This window comes from Falco punctatus (genome assembly GCF_963210335.1).
Source record: "Falco punctatus genome assembly, chromosome: 11".
Taxonomy (NCBI): Eukaryota; Metazoa; Chordata; class Aves; order Falconiformes; family Falconidae; genus Falco; species Falco punctatus.
The window spans coordinates 20,708,604-20,733,799 of record NC_137591.1 but is presented as its reverse complement, the minus strand read 5'-3'; the positions used below and the strand labels follow the sequence as shown (position 1 = coordinate 20,733,799).

General features: G+C 39.1%; 1 protein-coding gene across 1 annotated transcript in view; it reads left to right on the top strand.

Moving 5' to 3' along the window:
* The window catches only part of DPYD (dihydropyrimidine dehydrogenase), a 367,920-nt gene that overhangs the window by 286,396 nt on the left and 56,328 nt on the right, over positions 1-25,196 (top strand). The window contains exon 19 of the mRNA XM_080407063.1: positions 9,505-9,647. Coding sequence (XP_080263189.1) covers positions 9,505-9,647 — 143 coding nt within the window. The remainder of the gene's footprint in view (positions 1-9,504; positions 9,648-25,196) is intronic.

The window sequence follows — 25,196 nt, the reverse complement described above, 5'->3', positions numbered from 1 at the left end:
ATTTTGTGTTTGAACCATAATATTTTTAATATATCCATGCTAGATAGTAGCAACTGGATGAGATAGATAAAATAGAGTCAGACAAAATAAAATAAAGAAACCTCAAAAGAGGATAAGAGTGATCCTGAGTTATGTAAATGGAGAAGTAAATACTTCATCTGAGCTTTCTAGATCTGGTTTCTTTAGTTTGCTGTGCTTTGATAAACCGAGCTTCCCTTTCTGTAATGAACTTCTTAGACGAATGTTTATTAAACAGTTCATAGTATGCTTCAGATTTTTTAAATAACCTGAAAAGTTGTTGTACTGCATTTGTCATTAATGTTCTTAATTTTTAAATACACTGTAGGAGCCTCAGCGTTCTGCTCAGCAGCCAGTCACCACTCTTCCAGTGTATCCTTAGATATACTAAAATTGCCTTTGTGTGATTAGAATTATGTATGCACTGAAGTACAGGCACAGACATGTAGACTCACATACACGTCCTGCTTTCTGGCATCAGGGTCATGTTGGCCATGGTAGCTGTTGTTATTAAGGAGGTTAAAACCCACTCAAAGGTAGTGGTGCCTCTGAGGCTGACAGAGACAAGGCTGCCTTTGAACAAACCTGTAAGCTTCTCGGTAAATAGCCACAAACACTTCTACTAGATTTTGAGTTAAACACATTTGTCTCTGCACTGAAATAAATGGGCAGTGAGACCTACCGTGTGTTAAAGTGAAGCATTCACATCTTTTGAGGGGGAAGGATTGCTGGGCAGAATTTGGCAGGAATTCATTTGTCCCCCTGTGATGGCTGCAGTGGTCTAGTCTGGTAACTGTGGGCAATATTTCTTAGATGGGCTGTCCCCTTGGCTTTTATGCTGGTCTAATTCACATGTCTTTTTGCTTGTGTTACATTGGGTGCATACCCCAGTTGTTACCACTACTTTTATTATTTTATTATTATTCTTTTATCATTATTTGTATTGGTTTATTAGCACTACCAATGTCTCAGTAAAAGGCAAGTTTTGTCCTGGCCCAGCGGGGGAGTGCAGTGCAAAAGGTGCAGGACCTCCTTCAGCTGCACGCTGTGCTCAGCAGTGTGGCACCAAACCAGGTGACTCAGACTCTTAAGTCATGATGGGGGAGGGTTAGCAAAGCAGTCAGGAAAAAGAAAGGGCATACCAAGCCAACTAAAGAGCACCTGTGAGACAAAGAGCACTGTGCAAAACAATTTCCAGCTTCAAGTCAAACCAAAATAGAAAGAATGAATGAAATTAAGTAATGAACATCTGATAAACTGCAACAGAAGATGTTTTGCTAACTTTCATGCAGATCACCAGAAGTAGCAATTTTTAGTGGATCTGTAGTTTTCAGGGAGAGAATGGCTTTATTAGAAAATGTTTAACCAGCTCTTGCAGCAATTGCAAAACAATTTGTATCTGTCCTCTTGATTTTTCCTACTGAAGTTCGATATGAGTGAAAATCCCCCCAGGTCTTCCTGGATAAATAATATTTACAGATAAGAAAAATTTAATATTTTCACCCTCTCGGATTCTAACCTTTTTAATTGAGAGAAGTCTCTGATGACTGCTAAACATTTATTGAATGAGAACTCTGGTGAGTTTATGAACTTGCAGTTGAAACGGCATAAATAATCATTAGTATCAATTCATAAATGGTCAAAATAAATCCTAAAAAGGACACTGATTTTTCTCTGTGCTTGTCAAAGTTCCACTTTTTTTTTTTTTTCTATTTGGGTACAATTTTTTTTTTTTCAAAGGAAACATAAAGCAAAATTATTAGTACTTTTTTCCCAGTCATGGGTTGGACTCAAGCCCATAGGTATCCCAAATAGATTCAAAGGAGAAGTAAGCTTTGAAATAAAAAGGAAGGGGAAATAAGTATCAGAGAAAATATTAACACAAGCCTTGGCATAGGTAGTCACAATATGCTAACAAATATTGGTAGAATGCAATCAGTTGATAGGGTTTCAAGAGCCAGTGATGGCAGAGTGAGATAGAAATTGTTTCACATCTGCAGAATCATTACTTTCATTCTAAAGTGTTTGGGTAAAGGCCTGACTTCACTGTAGTCATAGTCAGCAGAACCTTTGCCATTGATTTGGCAGTGCTGGCATGTCACCCTTCACAAATTATCCATAAAATAAAACATAAGGTAGCCATTACTTTGAAGATGTAGGCTAACTCTTGTAGGGACACCTCATAAAGTGAATATTCCTTTGAATGCTCCATTTGGTAAATGAATAATTAAAAGTTTTGGCTAGAAATAGCCAGAGCCCAAGTAAATAGCACATTATTATTAGTGAATTTGTCAAATGGCTATTAATGTGTGAGTAATAATGGACTGAAGGACTGACCAGGCTGCAAAATAGATAGGGAGCAGTGAAGAGAGTCTTCTCTGGATCCTGAGATGTGTTGCACTTTGCGGAATTAAAGCCATGGCAAGGTCCATCTTGAACTTGCTCTTTGGGCACTTCCTGTATTTTTTAGCACGCTGAATATCGTGTCCCCCATTTGGAGACCTCCTAACAGCTTGGATAGTCTTTCTCTCTAAAACATGTCTATTCATGGGGTTTTCTTTTGCATGTAAATGCATTCTTTGGCCATTTTGAAGGATGTGCCTGCTACACTGTTTCATTAAACTGCCACGTTATCGGGTAATTGTTTAAACATAATGCCATAGCACTATCAAAAGGAAAGGTGAACTAATGGCATTTGCAAATGTCAGGGATTATCTTAACACTTTTATTATAGTTTATAAAAAGTAGGTTCAGGGCATTCCATGGCAATTATTTCCACAGAAATTGGTTATTTAAATAAATTGCTAATTATCTCGATATGACAGTATTGAAAACCCTGCTAATGAGTTATTTGATAAGTATAGCTTATGGTGGCCACCTACAGGTGGGAGAGCGAAAGAACATATAGAATAATTGCAATCAGAAGGAATGCAATGCAAATGAATTGTGTATAACTTGTCCGTTTCCCTGGACTGTTTGTCAGTGCAGATGATTATATATATAAAGTACTTTGATCACCAGTACTAGGCAGCATACACGTTATGCAGAAAATGTCTTAACAAAGAATTGTTTTCAGTGTTTTTTTCTTAATCCCCAAACTTTCTTATCTAGTTACTTCCTGCAGCATTGGATTGATCATCTACTGTGCCTGAACTTTTGCAGACCAATTCCCTTATGTAATGCTTTTTCACCCAAGTCTGCTATTTGCTGTCATTGACTTCTTTTGTCATTAGCTTTATTAATTTTAACAGTCAGGGAGATAACAATGTCAGCTGTCTTCCAAGAATGTATTTACAGAGGGAGGGAGGGTGATGTTGCTTAGATTTTGGGGTTTAGCAGCACAGACTTCATCAGTAATTCATTAATCAAAAATAATGTATCAGCTATTTTTTCTTGGTAATATTTAGGCTCTGTGGTTTAAATCTGATATTAAATTTCTAAAGAACTGCAATGTAATATAATATAATGCAAATTAAAAATTAATTTTACTTTACAGTGCACAGAATGGGGAGAATTGTGACCCAAATTCATTTTTATTACACCTAGTAACCATAGATACAAAGATTTGCTTTTAAGTAATCTACTAACCAAAGGTATGAGAGTTTGCTTTCCTTTTAAATCTGGGTTTTTTTGTTGATAGAGAGTTTGATAAAGACCATTCATACAGTTTCAAGATTCAGGCTCAGTGTCATCTGTTTGAAATGATTCACCTTGGTTCTGTTGGCTGTTTTTTAATGGACCTGGATCATCTTTACCTAAAGGCACATTTTGAGCTGCTGAAGTATGTGCTAAAAGACTTTAAACTACCGTATTGGTACAGTATATTGCAAGTGAGAATGTAGCTCAGTATTCAAGACTTGTGGGGTTTTTCCCCACTGGGTTTTTTCCCCATTGGTGGATGACTGGGATCAAGAAGGTCTGAATTGTTTCTGCTGGGAACTTCCAAAGCTACTGCATTGCTTGAAACTTAGCACCAGGCTTCTTCTTGAAGAAGACGTTAAGTTTGCCTCTCAAGTCTCAATCTATTGAACATTTCTGATGCTAGGCAGGATCAAGTCCCCTGGGTACTCCAAGGGCTTATGAAGTTGTAATAAAACCTGTGTCTTCTGGCATTGGTAAAGGGTTTTTTATTTCCTAAGGAAAAATAAACAATCAAACAAATAAGTAGGTATAATACCTCTCATCAGTTTGTAATCAGTCTGCTATCCTCAGAGGACAGGGGCAATGCTGCCTACCTGTGCTGGCCAAGGAGAAGCATTTGATTGACGTATGTTCTGCCTCTTTTTCGTGTTGTATTTTGCCTACTGAAGTCCCTGATAGTAATGAAAAATCTCGGTTTTTATTTGAAAAAAAACAAACAACAACAAAAATCTCTGTTTTAAGGCATGAAAAAGGTCAGTGACTTTTGTAACATATAATTATTTTATTATTTAAATCTTTATATCATAGCAAGTATTTGTTCCATAATGAGAGACTTGAAAGAGTAGTTTTCAACATAATGTAGCATATCATCTCCACCAGGTATTTTTTCTGTCTGTCTTCCATTTTCAAGGGAGTGTTGATCTGCTTGAGGATAGGAAGGCTCTGCAGGGAGATCTGGACAGGCTGAACCCATGGGCTGAGGCCAGTTGCATGGGGTTCAACAAAAAGAACTGCCAGGTCCTGCACTTGGGTCACAACAACCCCACACAATGCTCCAGGCTTGTGGAAGACTGGCTGCAAAGCTGTCTGGAGGAAAAGGACCTGGGGGTGCTGGCTGAAAGCCAGCTGAATATGAGCCAGCAGTGTGCCCAGGTGGCCAAGGCGGCCAGTAGGATCCTGGCTTGTACCAGAAACAGTGTGGCCAGGGGGACTAGGGAAGTGATCGTCCCCCTGTACTCAGCACTGGTGAGGCTGCACCTTGAATACTGTGTTCGGTTTTGGGCCCCTGATTGCAAGAAAGACGTTGAGGTGCTGGAGAGCGTCCAAAGAAAAGCAGCGAGGCTGGTGAAGGGTCTAGAGAAGAAGTCTTATGAAGAGCTGCTGAGGGAACTGGGGTTGTTCAGCCTGGAGAAAAGGAGGCTCAGGGAAGACCTTACCGCTCTCTACAAGTACCTGAAAGGAGGTGGGTGTCAGTCTCTTCTCTCAAGTAGCCAGCGACAGGACAAGAGGAAACTGCCTCAGGTTGTGCCAGGGCAGGTTTAGACTGGATATTAGGAAAAAGTTCTTCACTGAAAGGGTGGTCAGGCATTGGAACAGGCTGCCCAGGGAGGTGGTGGAATCACTATTCCTGGAGGAATGTATTAAAAAAACGTGCAGATGCAGTGCTTAGGGAACATGGTTTAGTGATAGACTTGGCAGTCCTGGGTGAACAGTTGGACTTGATGATCTTAAAAGTCTTTTCCAACCTAAATAATTCCATGATTCTATATCAGCATTTTCCCCAGCTACAGGTGATTAACTAGTGGAACATGTTAAAGTATGTGGTAGATGCTTATTTTTTAGTATGTTATCTGCCTTTCAAATGCATGCTGGGTTTGGACCTCAGCTTCTTAAATACCACTGGATTTATCAGCAACATTCTGCAAATTCCAGCTACTACTTACAGCTCTTTTAAAATTTGGCATTAGATCTCCTTTATTTCAACCTTTTAAAAACTCCTTCTCCACAAGTGTCTGCAATGGAATGTATTACCTTCCTGTAGTACTAATATGAAAATGCAAGAAAATAGAGACTCTAGGTCAAATTCAATGCTCATTTGCCTTTTTTTTTTTTTTTTTAAGTATTATTTGCCTTTTTTTTTATAACTTGGCATCACTATTGCTTGTATTCTTTCTTGGGTTTTGGCTTTAACCTGGAAGGTTGTTTCACCATTTCATTAGTCCATAGGATCTCTATCACAAGTAAATAACATTGTATTCCAGACCAGTGGCTTTTATTACAGAAGGGGAAGCTTCTGAACTGTTGATAAAGAAATTCATGGGAGAGAATACCTGCCCCTTCTGATGTGCTTGTTCCGTATTCAGTGGACTAAAGAAAAAAAATGCAGAGATGAATAGTGACACCTCAGTCAGTCCTCTGCTTGTTGTTAGAGCCATGTATTTACTCTCATCAGAAGCACTCATGAAATGTTTTTAAATTCATTGGGGTGAATTATATATAGATGAATGGAATACTTTTGTGATCATACCTATTTCTCACTAATTTGCTAATCACCAAACATAAGTAATAACTCATATTATGAATATCAAGTGCAGCTAGTACCAAAAAGTACCTATGTTCAGTAATAAATTCCAAGTCTCATTGCCATCTGTGTTAGGCTTCATCAAATCATATGCTTGATTTCTTTGGGCTGAATGAAGACCTTTCTGATTACCTATTGTGCTGAAACCTTAAATAAGCTGTCATTTGCTTCTTTTCCTCTACTGACCGTTGTACAGACACAGTCATTTAAGTGAGAAGGTGGCTAATGTAATCAAACAGAAAAAAGGAACAATTATATTCTGGAAATATTTTCTTGTGGAACTCTTTGCTACAAAATATCATTAAGGTCAAGGGTCTATAAGGCTTAAAAACTGATTGAATGCAAACTCTCAGAGTTACATTGGGGTTAAAAGACCTTCATGCCTCAAGGCAGATGTCAGTTCTTAACTCCTGTAGTTTGGTAAGAAAATTCCCTCTAGCCACATGATTTCAGAGTTACCAGCACCTGTATTCTTACACCTTTCTAAAAAATAACTACCTCATCACAGTGAAATTCTGGAACAGCTGTGTCAGTGCCTGAAAGCCATATAGCAAGTCTGATGCTTTACCTGTAGCCTCAGTTTCAAACACTGAATATTTGAAGAATTTCACCAACTAGTGTTTTTTCATCACGTTATTTTCAATGGTTTTGGCTGTGTAATGTACATCTTGGCATGTATGCCCTCCAGAAGGCTTTATAAATAAATCCGTGAGAGTAAATAGTATGGTTCCATTTTTTTGGTCTCAAGTCTTTCGCTAAGACTGGACCATTGATTCTGTCATAGTGTTTGCTCTTTGGACACTAGCAGTCGTCCTCTTTCTGAAAACCATTCTGTTCCTTTCAAATACATTACAATTGATCTAGCTCAAATGACAGCAAGTAGTTATTAGCGTCCTGTGGAAAGTTCCTGTAGAGCTCCAGCTCCTTTCTGTGATCTGTTCTGGTGTGATCTTAGATTCTTTAAGGCCGTTTCGGTGAGATTTCTTATTTTTATGAACTAGGCTCTAGTTTTTGCCAAAATACACTGATAGTGCATCTTGTGTTAAGCTGTCCATTTATGCAAACGAAAGTTTAGCTGCTGAAAAGGTTCCGTCTCTATGTAGTCTCTGTTTAACTAGTAAGAAGTATCTGTGTAAAGCCTGTGAGCAGTCTGATCCCTAACATGGGCATGGAAGAACACCCAGTGTGTTTTGATGGCAGGTGGAAGAGTCTTCTAATCAGACAGTGAGACTTCCAGTTTTTGCTCAGGTGGAGAAATCAGCTGTTGAAGAAGGAGGAGGTGTTGTATTAAGTATGTAGTGAGAAGGCATCTATCCTGAGGCAGGAGAAGTTGTCATTGCCCTAGAAGATAATTTTGTGCTGAATCCAGAGCAGGTGTCAATAGAGACTGCTTGGCCTAGCCTTTGGGTGTGGATGAGTTTAATACTGCAGGGCCAGGGTCTCCTGTGAATTCAGTGTTGGCTGTTGGAGTTACAGTGAGGGGCAGTGGTATGTTGCAAAAGGCAATGTAAACTGAAGATAGTATTTCTAATGGTCAAGACAAACCAAATTTCAGTTTTCTGTAATGGAAAAAACAGCTCCCTGACAAAATGTCAGTCCTATTTAAAGCAAAACATGACAGATTTCGTGACCTGAACTTGTTATGGGATCATTCTCCTCATTGACCCAGCTAGAATGCTCATGCACAAGCAAGGCAGAGGCTCTTTCTAGAAAGCAGAATCATGAGCCAACAGTAGGTTCTCCATAAAGGCCAGTAAACCTCTGCCTGAGAGGAAGCACTCATGGGGGCACTGGAGGGAGGGTAGGTGCTGGGCTCAGTGAGACAGGGCTGCTTGAAAAATGCAACTTACCCTTTATTAAAGACTTTCTTAGATTAAAAATCCAGCCAGCAGGCTGAAGTGCCTCTGTCTCAGAAAGTGTAGAGCAAGAATGGCAACACAGCTTGTTTGGTTTGAAGTTTTGTCTGAAGGAGATGGTGTTGGTCAGGCACCTGAGCAGAGGTGTGGTGATGCAGCAGCTGTTTCCATGTGGGCTCTTTTCCCACACTTTCTAATTGTGGTTTCTTCTTCCTGGGGCTTTATTCATTGCACTTTTTTATTTCTTTCTTCCCTTTCTGTTATTTGCTCTTGCAGAATGTCAAAACTTTAAAGGTTATAAAGACATCCATGAGGGGCGTTCAGAAGTACTTCATTTCATGGTACTTCCCCAAGTTACCTAATACAGTCCCAAAAAGAAAAGAAAAGAAAAAGATAACTATTATCACTTCGTTGCGTACGTCAACAGCCAGTCAGTTCCTCTGGGAGCAATGTGTCCCTCCCTTACACTACTGTGTTGCTGTCCAATGATAACATAAAATTATCCTAAAGGTCCTCTAAATTAAGTTAGAAAATTTAAGAATATGGGAGTTATCTAGAGAAATCCTAACTAGGCTAAAAAATAAATAACTAGAAGTGTCAGCTGTCTATGCTATCCATCATTTAATGAGCAGCATCTGTATGCATATTTTTCATACTTGCATACCATCAACAGGATGTAGCCAAAGCAGATGCGCTGCAGACACAGTGTATTGAGATTTCAATCGTAATGCCTCTAAATGTAGCAGGTACTTGTCTGACTCAACCTGTATATACCATTTGAAAATGCGAGCTTTATTCTTGGAGATGCAACCATAAATGAATATACCTTATTCTTTTGAGAATATACCTTATTCTTTAGAGCTTCTATCATGTTAATAGTTAAAGGGGGCTTAAAGGATTATCTGAATCTGCAGACATCCAAAGGGGAAACATACTAAATAATATATGAAATGTCAAGTCCACTGCAATGGCACTTTTAAACAATTTTTAGTTAGACATAAATAAATGAGATGTTTGCTCTTACTTGGACAACATCTGTGTTCAAAAACTGAACCTGATTTCTTTATGTAGAAACATAGATCTGCGTCTACAGTGTACTGTATGGTAAAGTATTGCTTTCTGTCTCAGACATTGTTAGCCTTTGTTTTGACCACCAGCTAAAATGTTCAAGCCAGCTTTGCAATGTTTATCCAAATGTTTGTGCATTTTCCTGTGTTTCAGCCAAGTTCATAACACTTTACAAGTATTGATACCACTTGAAATCTTCTGGGTGTCAATTTATAAATGAATATAACATCTGCATCCCAGAATTAGATGTTAGTTCCTGATGTTCTTACCATGAGGGATGTGCAAATTACATCAGGATATGTTCTGATATTGCTAACAAAATGTTCTGGTTTTCTGTAGGAAACGCTATTAGGCCCATTGCCCTTCGCGCAGTGTCTGCCATAGCCCGTGCTCTCCCAGGATTTCCCATCTTAGCAACTGGAGGCATTGATTCTGCTGAAAGTGGGCTCCAGTTTCTGCACAGTGGGGCTTCTGTTTTACAGGTAACTTTTCTCTCTTTAAAACATTAAAATTAGAATAACTGTAATTAAAACCATAATGTATCTTCCTTTCAAACATTAGGATATTGGGGGGGTTATACCATTGAAAGGGATTTTCATGTTTTTAGCTTTGTGCTTCTTGCTGAGAGAGATTCATTTCAGATGGAGGAGGAGTTGCCAAAAGATGACTTTGGGTGTCACAGTACTAATCTGGAAAAAGGCTAGCATGACTATGTCATCACTTTTTTTCTCTGACCTACAGGATTTAAACTTAAAACATCTTTAAACAAAGCTGACACAGAGTTAAGCTTGAGATATGTGATCTTCCTTTATTCTCAGGTTTTGTCTTCTACAAAGAGCCTTTTTGAGGGGAGAGGGATTTTAAGGAGCACTACTTCGGTCCCACTGGGAACCAGTTTAAAGTAACTCTTGCTTCTCCAGGCATCTGTGTCCCTTAAGCATGTTTATTGGAACAGGAGGTGTAGAGCCATACCTCCTGCATAAGGTGCTGGCATTGGGGTGAGGTATCGGACTGCATACAGTGGTTGAGGCTGTTTACATTGTCTGATGGGTTGTTTTGAAGTCCTGGCCAGACTGGCATGGTTAGTTAGTCCCTGTCATGGAAGGATGTCTTGGTGGCCTGTTGTTATAGGAACCAGGAAATTGGTTGGAAATCAGCCCCTTACCTGCTCTACTAGGCATGTCAGGGCACCATTGCAGCATATCTAGAATGACTAAGGAGCAGGTGGTGTTTGTGTTACACTGTTCCATTGTATATTGTTACATTCTAGTAGATACTCATCCCCTTTATCTGTGGTTCCCATCATAGATAACAGCAGCTGAGGATTCTGTGAATATCGGCTTTGTGTCACTCCATGGGATGGCTGCAGTGGTTTCATTCCCACAATTCACTGAGATTAAAATTAGATTCGGTGTGACCATCCTTCCTGCACAGCTATGGTGACTGCTGAGATTAGTCATTTGTTTGCTATGTTTCAGGGGAAAAAATAAATAAATAAATAAATAAATATAGGCCAGTGCAATGGTTTGGTTTGATGGGGTTTTTTAGTGCACATCAAAGTTACCATCTCTGGGAGCTGAAGTAGAAGCTACTACTTACTATGTTCTTTGGATTTATTAATACCAGTTCCTTTTTTTTTTTTTTTTTAGTGTGTATTAGAATGCTTGAAACTCTTCTTTTCCCATGGGCAGACAAAAAGTCTGCCTTTCTTATGCAATGGTCTGAGAGCTTATTCCATATAAATACTAAGTAATGGTGCAAATTACAGAGCAGCATTTGTCTACAAAAACATAGGATTGGCAGGGGAATGTTTTTACTGCTATAGGTGCATTTCGTTTAATGCTAATAGAGATGCAGTTTTGATGGCTTTGTCTGTAACAATGTTATGTGAGCTGAACTACACAGAGTGGAATGATTTTAAGTTCTATGTCTGCTGTATCTGTTTCTGGATGACTGAAAATGAAGGGGTTTTTATGTGATTTATGCACTTTTCCTTCATATAGACTGTGTAGCTGTCTATTTTTTATTTTTTGTTTTCTTTTCCTTTGGTTTGTCCCAATGGTAATGGGAAATTCTGAAATATAATTTAATGCAGACATCCCACTCAGCGCTCAAGAGAAAGAATATTGGATTTACAAAACATTAATTGTTGTTTTCTTTTTAGTAATAATCAAGTTCTCTGGAACTGACTTTCAGAAATTACTTGGATCTATACTGGTCTTCTGCACTTTACAGGACAATTTCTCTTTTCAACAGATTTTTCCCGGAGATAGTGAAAAAGCTCTTTTCTTGTCCTTAGGTTTCACCAGTTTAACTTAAATCATCTCTAGAACTGATTTTAAACTCCTCTGGATCAAACCTATCCTCAGTTTGAGTGGCTTATTTCTGTTTCACTAAAGTAGAGAAGTCATTTAAACTAATCTGAGATAAATGGATTGTAAAGCTGCCATGTAGGTAAGGGTCTGAACTAGTTCAATTACTTTTATTTAAAAATAAGCCTTTAGTAAACTTCATGCAAGATTGTGAGTACAGGCCATAAATCTTTGCCTCATCTTGGGAAAAGCGAATGGAAGGAAAAGAAAATGAGTAATTTCTATAGACAGTCTTACAAGAAATACACTTGACTGGGACCAGACTGAAACTTTTATTTGCTGCTCAGGCAAGATATATTGTCATAGACAGAAGCAGGCGGCCTTATTTTCATGGGTCATCTTTGGAACATAATTAGGACTATGAGAATCATTGCTGTTTTCCCTCTTAACAAGGTTATATGAATAGCCAGCTAATATACTTTTCCCTGAATCCCGTCTCTTGTCACTCACATGTCCTTGGTATCAAATGCCTAAGTTGTTCCTTCAATAGTCAAAACCTCTGCTGTTTATCCTAACAGCTTTGACAGTTCACTTCTGCTTTCTCAGTACCAAATCACAAAGCGAGTACAGAATTTGGTGATAGCATCAAATAAAGTGATCTACTGAGTGATTCACCATATTAGGATTCACTACACAGCAAGTCCTTAAGTTAAGTGAGTAGAAGCTGGGACTGTACTGGGGGAATTGTGTATGCATCCCATAGCTTTATCTCAAGTGTCTGCTTTGGACACTGTTGGAGGTGGTGCTGAATAGACACTTGGACTGACACAGTACCGCACGTTTTGTGATCTTACTTGATGTTTACAAAACCCTGAGGACACCTTATGACCAATCCAGAGGCAGAAAGCAAGCAGCCCGGGCCTTGGTGCTGCCGGAGTGAACTCTGTGTGCGGCTGTGCCAAATGAGGGTACTGCCACCGCTATCACTACCCTGTTACACAGAATAGCATGTGGGTGTTTCTTTGTTAGCAGTATTTGAAAAGGGTGGGGAGTGTCAGTTCATCCAGCTTCAAACACAGTCTGATATCACTTAGCAGCACAGGTTGTATGACCCATCCACACAGCCCAGCTACAGCGCCGGGGAGGGCAGCACTTGCATGGCCGTTGGGCTTCCCTTCATTTTGCCTGGACAAGAGTCCTGTGTCTTCTCTGCCATGAGAGGGGGGCGTTCATGGGCTAAGATAATATGAAGGCTTTGTGTGAGTTGATTTAATTGCGATGTGGCGTATCTCTTAGAGAAGAGGCTTATGAATAATAAATGTACCTCCATTAAAAGCAAGATCAGGTTTTCCTCTGCAGCTATTTCACCTACAATCATTTCTCCATTATTTTTTCCAATTGCTTTTATTTTCAAAATGTGGGGATTTATTTTCCATTTACAAAATCATCATACACAGAAATGCAAGTCAGGAGTCAGGTGGTAAGCCATATTTTGATATATGCTATAACCATCTCAGGTGGTATTAAGCAAGCAGCTATACTAGAAAGTGGTTTGGGGATAGAGTTTCAGTGTTTAAAGTGTGTTCTATCCCCTCCTTTAGAACATGGAAGGCAACATCTTAGTAATTTTACTGGCAAAAGGTTCATGTGTAAGAAACTTTTGCAGCTTTATATATATAGATAGATATAGAGATATCTAGATATAGAGATATAGATAACAAACTGGATCATTGTAGTCAGTATTAGCTGGGATTAAAATTTTGTACAGCAATTTAACAGTGTTCTTCCACTTCACGGACTTCAGAAACAGTTACAATAGGACCACATTTGTTTTTTAATTTTTCATTAAAAATGCTGAAACACAATTGTTCTTCCACTGATTCCATAGCTTTATACTTTTTTGTAACATACCCAAATCCACCAATCCTTTTTCAGTACAGGCATGAAATTTGAAAAAATAACAACTTTATTTATGGAGATAATCCTGCACTCATTGCATACCAAAAGCTCTAGAAATGTCTAGCTGCATCTTTCTGAGGTACGGCTCATTACTATGGGCTTCTAGTGAGGCTGAAGTATTTTTTTTTTTAATTTAAGTAAGCTTTTTTTAAAGCTCTCATTTATCAAAATAAGATGTATATCGCATTTTTTGCATCTTTTGCATCATGTATGTGATTTACCATGTCACATTGATGGTTTGTTAGATTTTTGCAAGGCTTTGAAAGAGACATACATTTTTCAAAGTCATCTCACTGTAGGAAATTAAAAATGGAGACAATTATAGAAAATTCCAGTGGAAAGAGAAAACGCATTATAGAAAAAGCAATAAAAGCGTAAAAATATTAAAGTAAAAATCACTTCACAGTAGCCTGTATGATTCAATTGTAGATCAATATTGTGTAGTTAATGCATTAGCAGTAGAGCATTAATTTGCAATTACCGCAGGTGATCTGATCCTCTGTGTTCTGTCCATTGACATAAATGACCTTTTGTTGAAAGAGATTCTGTAGTCATTATTTCTAGCAGATGTAGCAAAAAAAAGGTAGAACAAAGGGGTGCTTTCTGAACTATACTTGTTTCATGGTAGAGTCTCTTTACATTATATTGTGGTATGGAATACTTTTGTTAATCTTGAATATTGGTCATTAACTTGTAAAGAATATGGGTTCCTTTTCAAGCAAATTTCTTTTCTTACAAAATATGGAGGTCACATGTGTCCCGTTTTGCTCCAAACGGATGTATAAGGGTCTCTACATAGCAACGATTTAAAATCCACCCCTATAATGGTGGATAGAAATGTGCTACATTCCTGCCTGTAGCTTTGCCCCAAGCCCTGTTTCAGACCGACCTTCACCCATCTCCCACTTGCCCTGAACGGGATGTAGTACCTTGCATCCTGTTCCTACAGGAATTCCTGCAGTCTTCACCATGTTATATTTGGTCCATGTACACCTGCTGCCTCCAGACCTTGCACCATGACCTTCCTTGTTTCTCAGGCAAGGGACTAAGGTGGGAATATACCTCACCTCAGAGCCAGAGCTGCTGTGATGCTGGAGCTGGCCCATGCCCTTCTCTCCTGCCCCACACCAGCTGTGTAGGATACCTAAGGGATCTGAAGAACAAAACTGTTCTGGAAATATGACAGCCCATGATAGGAAAGCAATAGTTTTGCCTCTGCAAGATAAAATCTCCCCCCAGCACAGAATGCCGTTGATTTTATAAGAATACTTGTCTTTTTTGTAATGTTTTCAAGGAACATTCCTGTTGGTACCTCTTTGGAGGCAGAGTCTCAAGGGATTCAGGACAGTTTGATCATTATTTTTTCTTCAGCAGGCTTTTTACTGAAGCACTTAGCTGAGGGATTTTTATAACAGCAGGATGGTCCTTTGTGTTTGAATAAACAAGCTTTTCCATAACAAAATAGTGGGACTTGAACTATGAGAGAGCATTATTGTATTTGTGCAAATGTGAAACCCTGTGAGAAACCCTTCTACATTGTATAAAATGTCCTGGGTATCAGAAAATAACAGCAAGGCTCTGAAAATATAATCACTGTGAAATGACAGGGGAAAAAAATACCATTTCATAAACATTTTGTCACATCTTAATATTTAGATGTTACCATTTTCTCCACCCCAATCTCAAAAAAACCCAACCCGCCTGCAAAAACCCATGAAGTAAAGGTATGCTGTAATCATTTATCATATTTTCCCCATTTTGTTTTTTATTTTCATTAAGGTCTCTGATGCAGTTTCTCTATGATTTTTTACAGCTACAGAACTGCAAAGTACAGAGCTTGTTCTGCATGTACTTAATTAGTGTTGTTTTAAGCCCATCTTGTTGTCTAGATGAGGCCAAAAAAATTCTCATCCAGGAATTACAGTTTATTCCATTTAATGGTATGGAGAGTGAAAAAGTAAGAGGTTGAAAACATGGGAGTGCAGAGTAGGGCAGTGATGGAGCAGGCTATTTTTTTACAATTCCAAGTCAAGTTTTTGATGACACTTGGGAAAAATATATTTTGTCTTGTAACCAGAAGTGATTTTGAGTGGTCAGTATTTTCCTTGTGTCTAATCTCAGCTCTGTGCAAGGAGAATGAAATCAGGAGGGTGGCTGCAAGTCTTAAACACCCACAGGGTGCCATCGGTGTGGCAGAGAAGGCTGGACTTCTCCTGCTTGGATTCACCAAGTGCCCACCCTTCCTATGCCCCCAGCTCATCCTTACACCCGTGCCTGGGAGGCACAGAGGCAGAAGGCTTTGCTTTGTGCCAGTCGCAGAGTGGTCTGTGGGTGGATAGATCTGAGAAGGGGCACACTTTGACACCAGCTGGACACCCTGAAGTTTCTGATGCAGGCTGTGCCTCAAGGGGTAGAACAACGAAGCCTTTCTGTACAACGCTGTCCATGATACAGAGAAGTTAAAATGTTGGACCTAATTCTTCTTGCCAATTAAACTGATGACTGAAGAATAGACTGTTGGATGCAGTGGCAGGCCACCAAAATGATACAAGACGAGATTCAAGGGTTGTCTCTTCAAATCCACCAACAATTTTAAGGACCAAAAATACCATTTCAGGCAAAACCACTTATCAGATTTAAGTGCTTTGAGATAAATGTAGTCTCATGTAGAAACAGCAAGTTTTAGCCCATATTTCCAAAGAAAGTTGATATGTTTTTATATGTCCTTTTGAGTATCATCAGTCACATTTGAACTTTTGGGCCATTTTCACTGAAATTTGCCAAAAGATAGAAAGTATTTTGCTATAGCAGGTTTTGAGACAACAAAAAAGTCAGGCAGGGGAGAGCGCATACCTGCATTCCTTCACTGTAAGCACAAGCGTGCTATGAGCTCACCTTTATTAGACCTCTGAGAATCCACATGGGACAGTGCTGTTAGGACTCTGTCAGCCACAGGAAAGGCTTTAATTGGCAGTCACACCTTATTAGACGTCAGAGAACCCAACCAGGAGACACAGAGCTGCTGGAAGCCAGATATCATTAGCTCCGCTGCTCACAGAGCTGCACGCTTAAAAAAGTCTTCAATGGACGCAGCACTGAATGGAGTGGCCCTTCTCTGAAGAGCTGAAATTTACAGTACGTGCAGAAACAAAAGAGGGAACAAAGTGCTCTTTGAACATGTCAACCTAGAAGAAAAACAAATGTGAGAGAGAGAAGAGTTGGGACAGGCATACTCAAGCGATCACTTCTGATAAACATTTCATTGTTTTCTGCTTTTGTCTTAGCTCAGTGCTAATTACAGAAACTCAACTTATTCTGTCTGTCTGTGCTAATAAAAAAACGTCATTAGAGGACTGCCACGCTTGCTCCATTACAGATGCTTGGGATGGGAATTGCTAATTGATAATGAAAACTTTCTGTGAGCATTTCTTTTAATGGACATCTGAATTTGTCAAAGAGCAATCTGGAAAGTTTTTTGGTTATAGTTGGAAAACAGTATCAAATTAGAACAAATTTTCGTTATTGATTTTTACTTTTATTATCTTGCCACCTTTAATGAAAAGTTGCAATATTCAAATCAGGACTAAACTCTAAGCTAATAATGCCTTTTATTTTGTGCAGTTTTGCAGTAGTTTTACATTTTATTTTGAGCTGCTTATGGGACTTATCTATTAGCTTTCCTTTATTTCTGCTCATTTCACCAGCTAGTAAATGAGGTCTACATAGATAGGATTGTTATTTCATAAATCTGTAAGAATGAATCCAAGCTCGTTCTATAACAGTTGCTATTTGTCATTCTTATAATGGATTCTCATGCAAAGTAGGTTTAACTATCACTGAATGATAATAATTATTTAATAACAATTAGGTCTCAGTTGAGCATCAGTTCAAATGCTGTCCTATACCAGTCACTCCCAGCCTCTGTAGAGGATTTGTTCTCTGCTCTTACACCTGGGGACACTGAGCCGCCTTCTCTTTCCTCTTCTGCCCAGGGGTCTACCCTGCTTCCCTGGGTCTGGTGACATGGGACTTTTAATGGTTGAAGAGATGTGAAGAATAATTGCTTCGGCATCATGCTCTCTCCATCTCTCCCAAGGATCCACAACATTGCTTGTCTTTCCAAAAGCCACTACTGCTGCACCTATTTTTGATGTGGATTCATACTGCAGGTGTGGGTTCCTGCTGCTGCTATCTTACTGAACAAACACAGAGCTGTCCTCCCTGTAGATAAAACCACATGGTGTGAATTGACATCTAGTGAGTTTTGTTTAAAAGTTTACAATGTAAAAGCAATATGGAGATGCGTCTTCAAAGGAGGCTGAGTTAAGTGTTGAAGAAATTTTGGCCAAGTCGTTTTACTCAGCTCAGGTTGCTTTCAGACACGAAACTAGCTCTGTTGTAGACAGAGTTCCCCTTGTGTACCAATGTGGAGGTGACTGGAAATTGAATCTGAAAATGTACGCAGCTCCTTGTTGGATATTGAAAATGTAAATAGAAGGAAAGATAAGCACAGTGGAAAATGATGAGTTTCTTTTTTCCTTACTGCCATCTCAAATAATTACTTAGGGAATTTCCTGTGTTTTGTTTTAAATTATATGTATTGTAACTGCAGGGGACTTGTTTTTCAAAAAGGGGAAAGCGTAAAACATTCAGGATTGCAAGGCTTTTCTGTCAGAGAAGTTTTTCTCAGAAATGTTATGGGTCATACAAAGAAAGTACGCATGTAAGAAATTTTCCTTTTTTGTATAGTGGCAGCTCTGTTATCTTTCAGTCAGAGGCTGTAGCTGGCAGTGAAAGGAAGACAGGGAGAGCAAGCAGTGGAGGAGCTGTGCTCAGGGAAGGCATGGTCCTAGAGTTCATGCCGGCACAGGCACGCACAGCTGTGCAGCTTGGCTCAGGCTCCGTGCAGGGCTAGCTGGAGTTTGGTGACTGACCTGACGATTTTCCCAGTGGTAGAAAAATCTTTTTTTCTGCCCAGGAAGGAGGCAGCAATCTGGGAATATGAGCCCTAATGCCTTTTTTGAAGTTCTTTTCCTACTGCAACACAGGCCCCCTGACACAACTTGATATGGCTGGCAAGAGGTCCTTTTATCCATGCAATTTGAATGAAAGAAACAAACAGAGAAACCATTTTTCTGAAGCTGGCAGTAGTTTAAGAAAGGGTTTAACTTCCTTCAATACCTGAGTTATGTCACTGCTTTTCTTGCTGGTATTTATTATTTGGAAAGAGATAGGTAAAACAATCCCTAAGGAAAAGTGGAAGTGGGTTTTTATCTCAGACACGAAGGACTCAGAGGGTCAGAACTATTTTATTCACATGAATCTCACTCTTCAATGGACACAGCAGCTGCTGCACAAATTCGTACAGGCAAGCTGATAAAGGATGAAAGTAATTTTAGCTGAAATAAAATGTGAGAGTACTGGAGGGAAAGACTCACAAGGATGAGGGGTTAATCATTGCAGGACTGAACTGAGATTCCAAAATGGAAAAATTGCTTTTCTCTTTGATTTTGAGAGGTCTGCAGCTTTCAAAATTCTGATCACAGGAGGATGTCCCTCAGTAGATGGTTCTCATTAGAGTTTGTTGAAAACTTCTTTGAGGAAACTGTTTTTCATTGACAAATTTCCTTTAATCAAAGTAGATCTGGGTTCAAGTCCCTGCTGTATCTAATTTAGAGTGTCCTGGGGTGAAGAAAGCTGAAGCTTTACTATGGATCCGTTATGCATTATAGGACCTGAGTATTACCAATGATCAGGAAATAATTATTCTGTCACAGGGAAGTTTAAGGATGGAAAAGTTTTCCAGTTTAATAATCAACATTCTAAAAATGTGTGGAATTAAGAAATTTAAAGAAATATTATTTGGGTGAATGAAATCTGTGTTTCAATCATTTTGCAACATGTTTTAGTTTTGACCTTTTCATTCCAATTAACTTGGATTGCAAAACAGACATTTTCAAGTTAAATGGAGCCGTTGCATTCCATGTTGTCAAACAGCACATATTGGTAATTCTGAAACTTTTCCACACATTTTTCAGAACACAGTTCTTTTCTGAAAAGTGTGCTTTCCTAGAACCACACTCACTTCTGACAAATATGCCTTTCCAAAAATGGAATAATGGACCAGCTCCAGTCCGGAGAGGATGGTGCTCCTGTTGCTTAGCTCTCAGAAAACAAAATCTTAAAAGCACTGCTAACTTCTGACTAAATGTGTTATGTTACTTCATGACTTTTAACATCAAACCACCAGATCTGAGTGATTTAACTGATACCTGCTTTAGAAATATCTTTGGAGGAGCTGGAGGATGCCACTCATGGAAATGAGTCGAGTATACATCTGCCTGGCACAGCTGCTGATGCTGTACCAGCAGCTGTAGAACCACTGGGAGAAGTGAAGGATTTCATTTTTCACAACAGTATTTATAAGAGAGAGGTGAGACCTTTGGGTGTTAATAAATGAAATGTGAAGTGATATTCAACATATATTTAAAGATAGTTGTAGAGCCTCTATATGTGATTGGACTGTTTACACAGGGGAGTTGGTTCATCTGCGTTCAAAGATATCTTACATTTTGTAGATCTACAATGCAATGATACAGTTTGCTATAGATGGCTGATTATGAGGCTGTTTCCCACACTCCTCAATGCTCAAGGAATGTAGAATCATATTTGTTTTCTTAGGAAAGATGATCATGATCAACACTTTTATCAGTGTGTGCCCACCTACTGCATAAAGGTCCACTTTGTAGTTCCAAGAACTGACAGAATGCTTTAGTGAGATAAGGAAATATAACCATTCCTCTAGGGGTGGTTGACAGGGGAGAAAAAAAGAATTACCTCAGGGAGTCTTCTGAAAATTCTTGATTTCTTCCATTTTTCCCCTCTCAAAGACATGGGATACAAAATTGCATCATTCAGAGTCCCTTGATAAGTACGTTTCCCACTCCCAAACACTGTTTAGCTATTTAGATCAAAGATACATTAATTGGCAGAGAGGAACTTAAGGGGAGAAAAAATACTTTTGAGTAGGCTAGGAATTAATGCGTCAGATAACATTCCTGAAGGATCCCTTACAGTGCTCTTATCCCCTGCCGTGCCCATGTCTGATAGGTGGCTAATGGATTCTGGACTTTTTTTCTCTTCCTTCGTTGTTGGCCACTCACATTTGCCCAAGGTTGCTGAAGCGCAACACACAAAGAAGGTCTGTCTTTCACCCCCAAAAATCAGGTCTCTGGGGTTGCTGTGCCTGTGGGAGTAATAGTCACCTTGGTGCTGGGGAGGCTTTCATTAGATCCTGTCTCAGGAGGCTGCCGTGGCTTCAACGCAAGCTGTATGGCTCTTCTTGCTGCCCAGCTACTGCATCCTTGCTTCCTTACCTGTGGTCCCTGCCTTGATGCTCCGTAAATGTCAGCTCAGCTCAGCTCTGCTCAACACCTTGTCAGTGTTACGTTGTCCTGTTGTAGAGAGGATCCAAGGTATACAGGAGATAGAGCTCTTACCCTGAAAACTTGTCTGGCATGGACTGGAGACCTTCTCCTTTTAACACATTTTGAGTTCCCCTACTTGCTGACATTAGCCTGTATTTCTGATTAGAATGACATTTTACCTCAAGCTTGTCTGATGAATTCACTTGAGGTATAACAAAATAACCGAAATACTTCATTATTGACACCCACATGACATCAGACCATCCAGTTATATTTTTTTTTATATGTATAGATTTCTTAAGCCCTATGTGAATGGTTGCCTGTTCTGCAGAGCCTGGAGTTGTTGGCATCTTTGAATGTTTCTTCTGTGTGTTGCCCCTCAAGTGTCACTAGTAAGCCCTCAGCTCATTAGGACTTCAAGTCTAGGACTTGGTAAAAAAGATTATGTGGATTTTTCCCACAATTCAGACAATTCATTGACATAGTATTTGAGTCCTTCAAACTACTTTCTGAAAGCCATATTAGACTTTGGAACAAATAGTAGTTCATTAGTTCATGTATATTAGCTCAGTTCTAATGTTTTAAAAAGGCTATCAACTATCATCCAAATCAGTTTTGCATCTTGATCCAGTATCTGAAGCCTTGTTAAGGAACATCCCATCTGCTAACCTATCTCTCTAGAGTCATTTAAGCAGCTAATGTGAATGAATCAAATCATTCCATCTGTACTGTATCAATATTTGGGAAGCTTTTTCTTAGTTACAGATTTGTTCTTTAAAACAAAGAATCTCATTTTTTTCCAGACAGTGTACCACATTGTCTGATAATCCACTTCCCCTACTGTTCTTAACCCTGCAGTCCTCTAGCAAAAGTAGTAATTGCTGATAGAAAGGGTAATTTAGGCTATGCGTTTAATATGCTGGTAAGTCAATGTTCAATGAGACATGGGGAGGAACAACCACTGTTACACAGGCATCCTTTCCATAGATATTGGTATCCTGAAGATCTTAAGTACAGAAACCCCTCTCAGAGGAGATTTTATTTGTCTGCTTACTCTCACATCGCAGCTTTTGCCACATTACTGTGAGTACTGTGCCAGACAACCAATGCTGAACGTACTGCTTTTTACTTTGTAGATCTGGGCACATCTGAATCATTGTACAGGGACTAAAAAACATACATTTTGATTTCCATAGACAAGAGCTATGCAGCATGAAGATTGCGTGGCCCAGAAAGTTCTCCCTTTAGCTGAGTCAGTTTTGCTAGTTGCTTTTGAGAATAAATTTTAAATTGTATGTATGCCTTACCCAGATAATAATCATACTCCTGCCCGCTAAAATGAAATAAATTTTCTTTAAGGCTATCTATCCATATGGATACCCAGGTGGGTACAAACAAAATCCTTCCTGAACTACCTTGCATTCATTTACAATTTCAGTCTTTTTCCACCAGATTCTTAATCAGTAGGGACTAATCAAAAGAGCAGTAGCCTCAACTAGTATGAAAAACAGCTTAGGGTCATTCATAAATGCATCTCTAACAGGAAGGTGGATTAATGTCTGTAATACTATAAGGAAGAATTTTTAATACAAAAAGAAAGCTTCTATAAAAAGATGATAAATAATGCTAAAATTGAAAATAGAATATAAAATGAAAACAGTAAAATCTTTTGCTTACCATTTGGGCATATCAGTAAAAATATTTCAATGGAAGCTAACCAAATGAATGGAAAAGCAAAATTATTGATCCATTGTAAAACCTCTCACAGGTGTCTCGGGGGAATAATAGTTGTTTATCCTTTGCTATGGTAAGAATATTAGAACTGTGAAGTCAAAGGCCAATTTCCTAATCGGATGGCATTTTGAGAGCTATTTTATTTAGAGATCCTATGTAGTTTAGAACCAAAGCTGAAATAAGTCTCCATCTTCTGGGGTAACAAGATGGCATTCTGCTAAATGCTAGAATTTTATCATTTGAAGGGGGGGTGGGGGGCGGGAAGTAAAAAAGCAGCCAGCAAAACCTAAGAATATAAAAGCATTTGAGATCTCAGAAGGAGTTTAAATCAATGCACTGCCACAGTTACAGCACAGATGAAAGAGCCTGCTGTCTCAATTGCCAGGAAACTACTTAGAAACTCACTTTTTTTTTTTTTTTTTTGGTAGTCCGTTACATTACCACTAAATGCAATATAAGGGGACATCACTGCTTTGATGTTGTACAGCTACAACAAATGGAAACTAATATGGTAGAACAGTCAAGCTATGTGATTTGCATCTGTGTATACAAATATATACCCATCAATCTTCTTACTTCTAGACTGTGTATCACTGCCACCCATCTGCCTCCTTACTGTTTAGTTCTGTTTCCATAAAAATGACAATTATTTTACACCTATATTTTGAAGGGAGAAACATTTATTTCAGAGGGGTGGAAAAATCAAAATTTTCTCCCAACTATTACTATTGTCTCCTACTACAAATTTATTGTTGGAAAAGCGTTTCAGTAGAGCTTTGAGACAATTTCAAATAGGAGCATGACTGCTGCCAGACATTGGAGCATTCTTGTTCTCACAGCTCTAGTCACACCAAGGATACTTACAGTTCTTGCAAAGCAACACATTATTAAACAGGCTAGATTCTCTGACCTGTTCCAGCTTTTTGCAGGGAGCTAGTTGTATATGAGGTTATAGACACACTACTTCTTCTTAGCTGAAAGTAGTATAGGGAAGAACTGATACAAACATGTCTAGTTCTTCATCTCCTCTGCCGCCTCTGCTGAAATCCCTGCTATTGATGGAATAGAAATGATGCAGGTGGGGACTGGAGTCCATTTTTGGCACAGTCTTATCCACAATCCCCTGTCCAGCTGGAATTTCACCATATAATAATAAGTTAGTGTAAAAACTGAAGGTCACAGGGTAAGAGAGAGTGGACAGAGTAATGACTGAAAAGGAGTGCATTGCCTCCTCTTTCTACTGTTAAAGTCGTTTCTCCTTTGCAACATCCCCCAGTAGGTAAATGCAAGGATTACACTGAACAGGAATTACTTTAGTGGGTGATCTGACTGGAAATGCCTCAGCCACTTTGACCAGGTTCTGCACAGATGGCACAGGTCTTCCACACAGTCCCACAGGGTATGCCAAAGTTTGGACAGGAATCACATCCATTTTTGTAGAGAGCGAAACAAAAATAAAATGCAGTATCAGGATATTTTTCCCATTGCTCCTAGAAACATAGATGGACAAAACCTAAAAGGTCTTACACAGACCTTACACAGAGATCTCAGTGAACAGTACAGGGGGGTTGCCTCAGTAAAGGCTTCAGAAATTGGCATCTCTGTTGTGTAATGATTCTGCTAAAAGCAAAGGTATTTACAGTGGTTTATAGCTGATGTGGTAGTACCTGTCACCAATAATGAACTTTTTCTTCAAAATATGTAAATTAAAAGTTTCATATCGATGTGAATGATTAATAACAATCATGTAACCTGTAAAATTCTTTTTGTGCCATAATAATCTCCTGACAATTTTTTCCAGTTCCTCAAGTAAGATTTTTAATGGGTCTAAATCCTTTGACAAAGTTAGACTCAGTATTTATCTTTATCTAGTAATAGAGCAGACAGGTCATTTCTTATGCAAGACATCAGCAGGAACCTTTGCATGCCTATGCCATCATTGCATTTTGCAGAACAGTTTTACTTAGAGCCTTAGCCTGTGATTCATTTCACATCCCCATTCCCCAATGAGATCATTTGGTGTGTGTGTGATTTACCAGCAGCAAAACAGGCATTGTGTCTTTTAGTACCTCAGACATGTCTGTATAGATTAGAATTGTAACCTACAGTTGCAACTTAAACTGGACAGTTTCAGATTTCAGAATACTGAGAGCACGATATAATTGATCATACATAGCATCTTGGCCTGCTTGTCTATTTTGGGACATAAGGGGCAGTCATTGGCGTCTGGATCTGGGGGAAAGCAGAGGAGGTCAGATGTTAAAAATTGAATTGTAGCAGTTCTACTGCCAAGACAGAGCCAGGCAATGCAGTAGAACCAAGTTCATGCGATGTTATCTCCCTGTATATTAGTGCAGTATTAATACTCTGCATTACCTTTCTAAGCAGGAAAAAAGTCAGCATCTTTTTCTTCTAGCTCTGATCCAAAGCTGGAGACAAACACAAGCAAGACAGCAGGACAGCATTTGTCAGCAGGGCAGCTAACAGCTTCATTGTGATCTGGACCTCACTCTGTCCTACAGGGCCTGTCTCTCATGTTCCAAAGAAGAAAAAGCTACTTTCTACCTAAATGTTTCAGGTGAAAGCCTGGGTCGGTGAA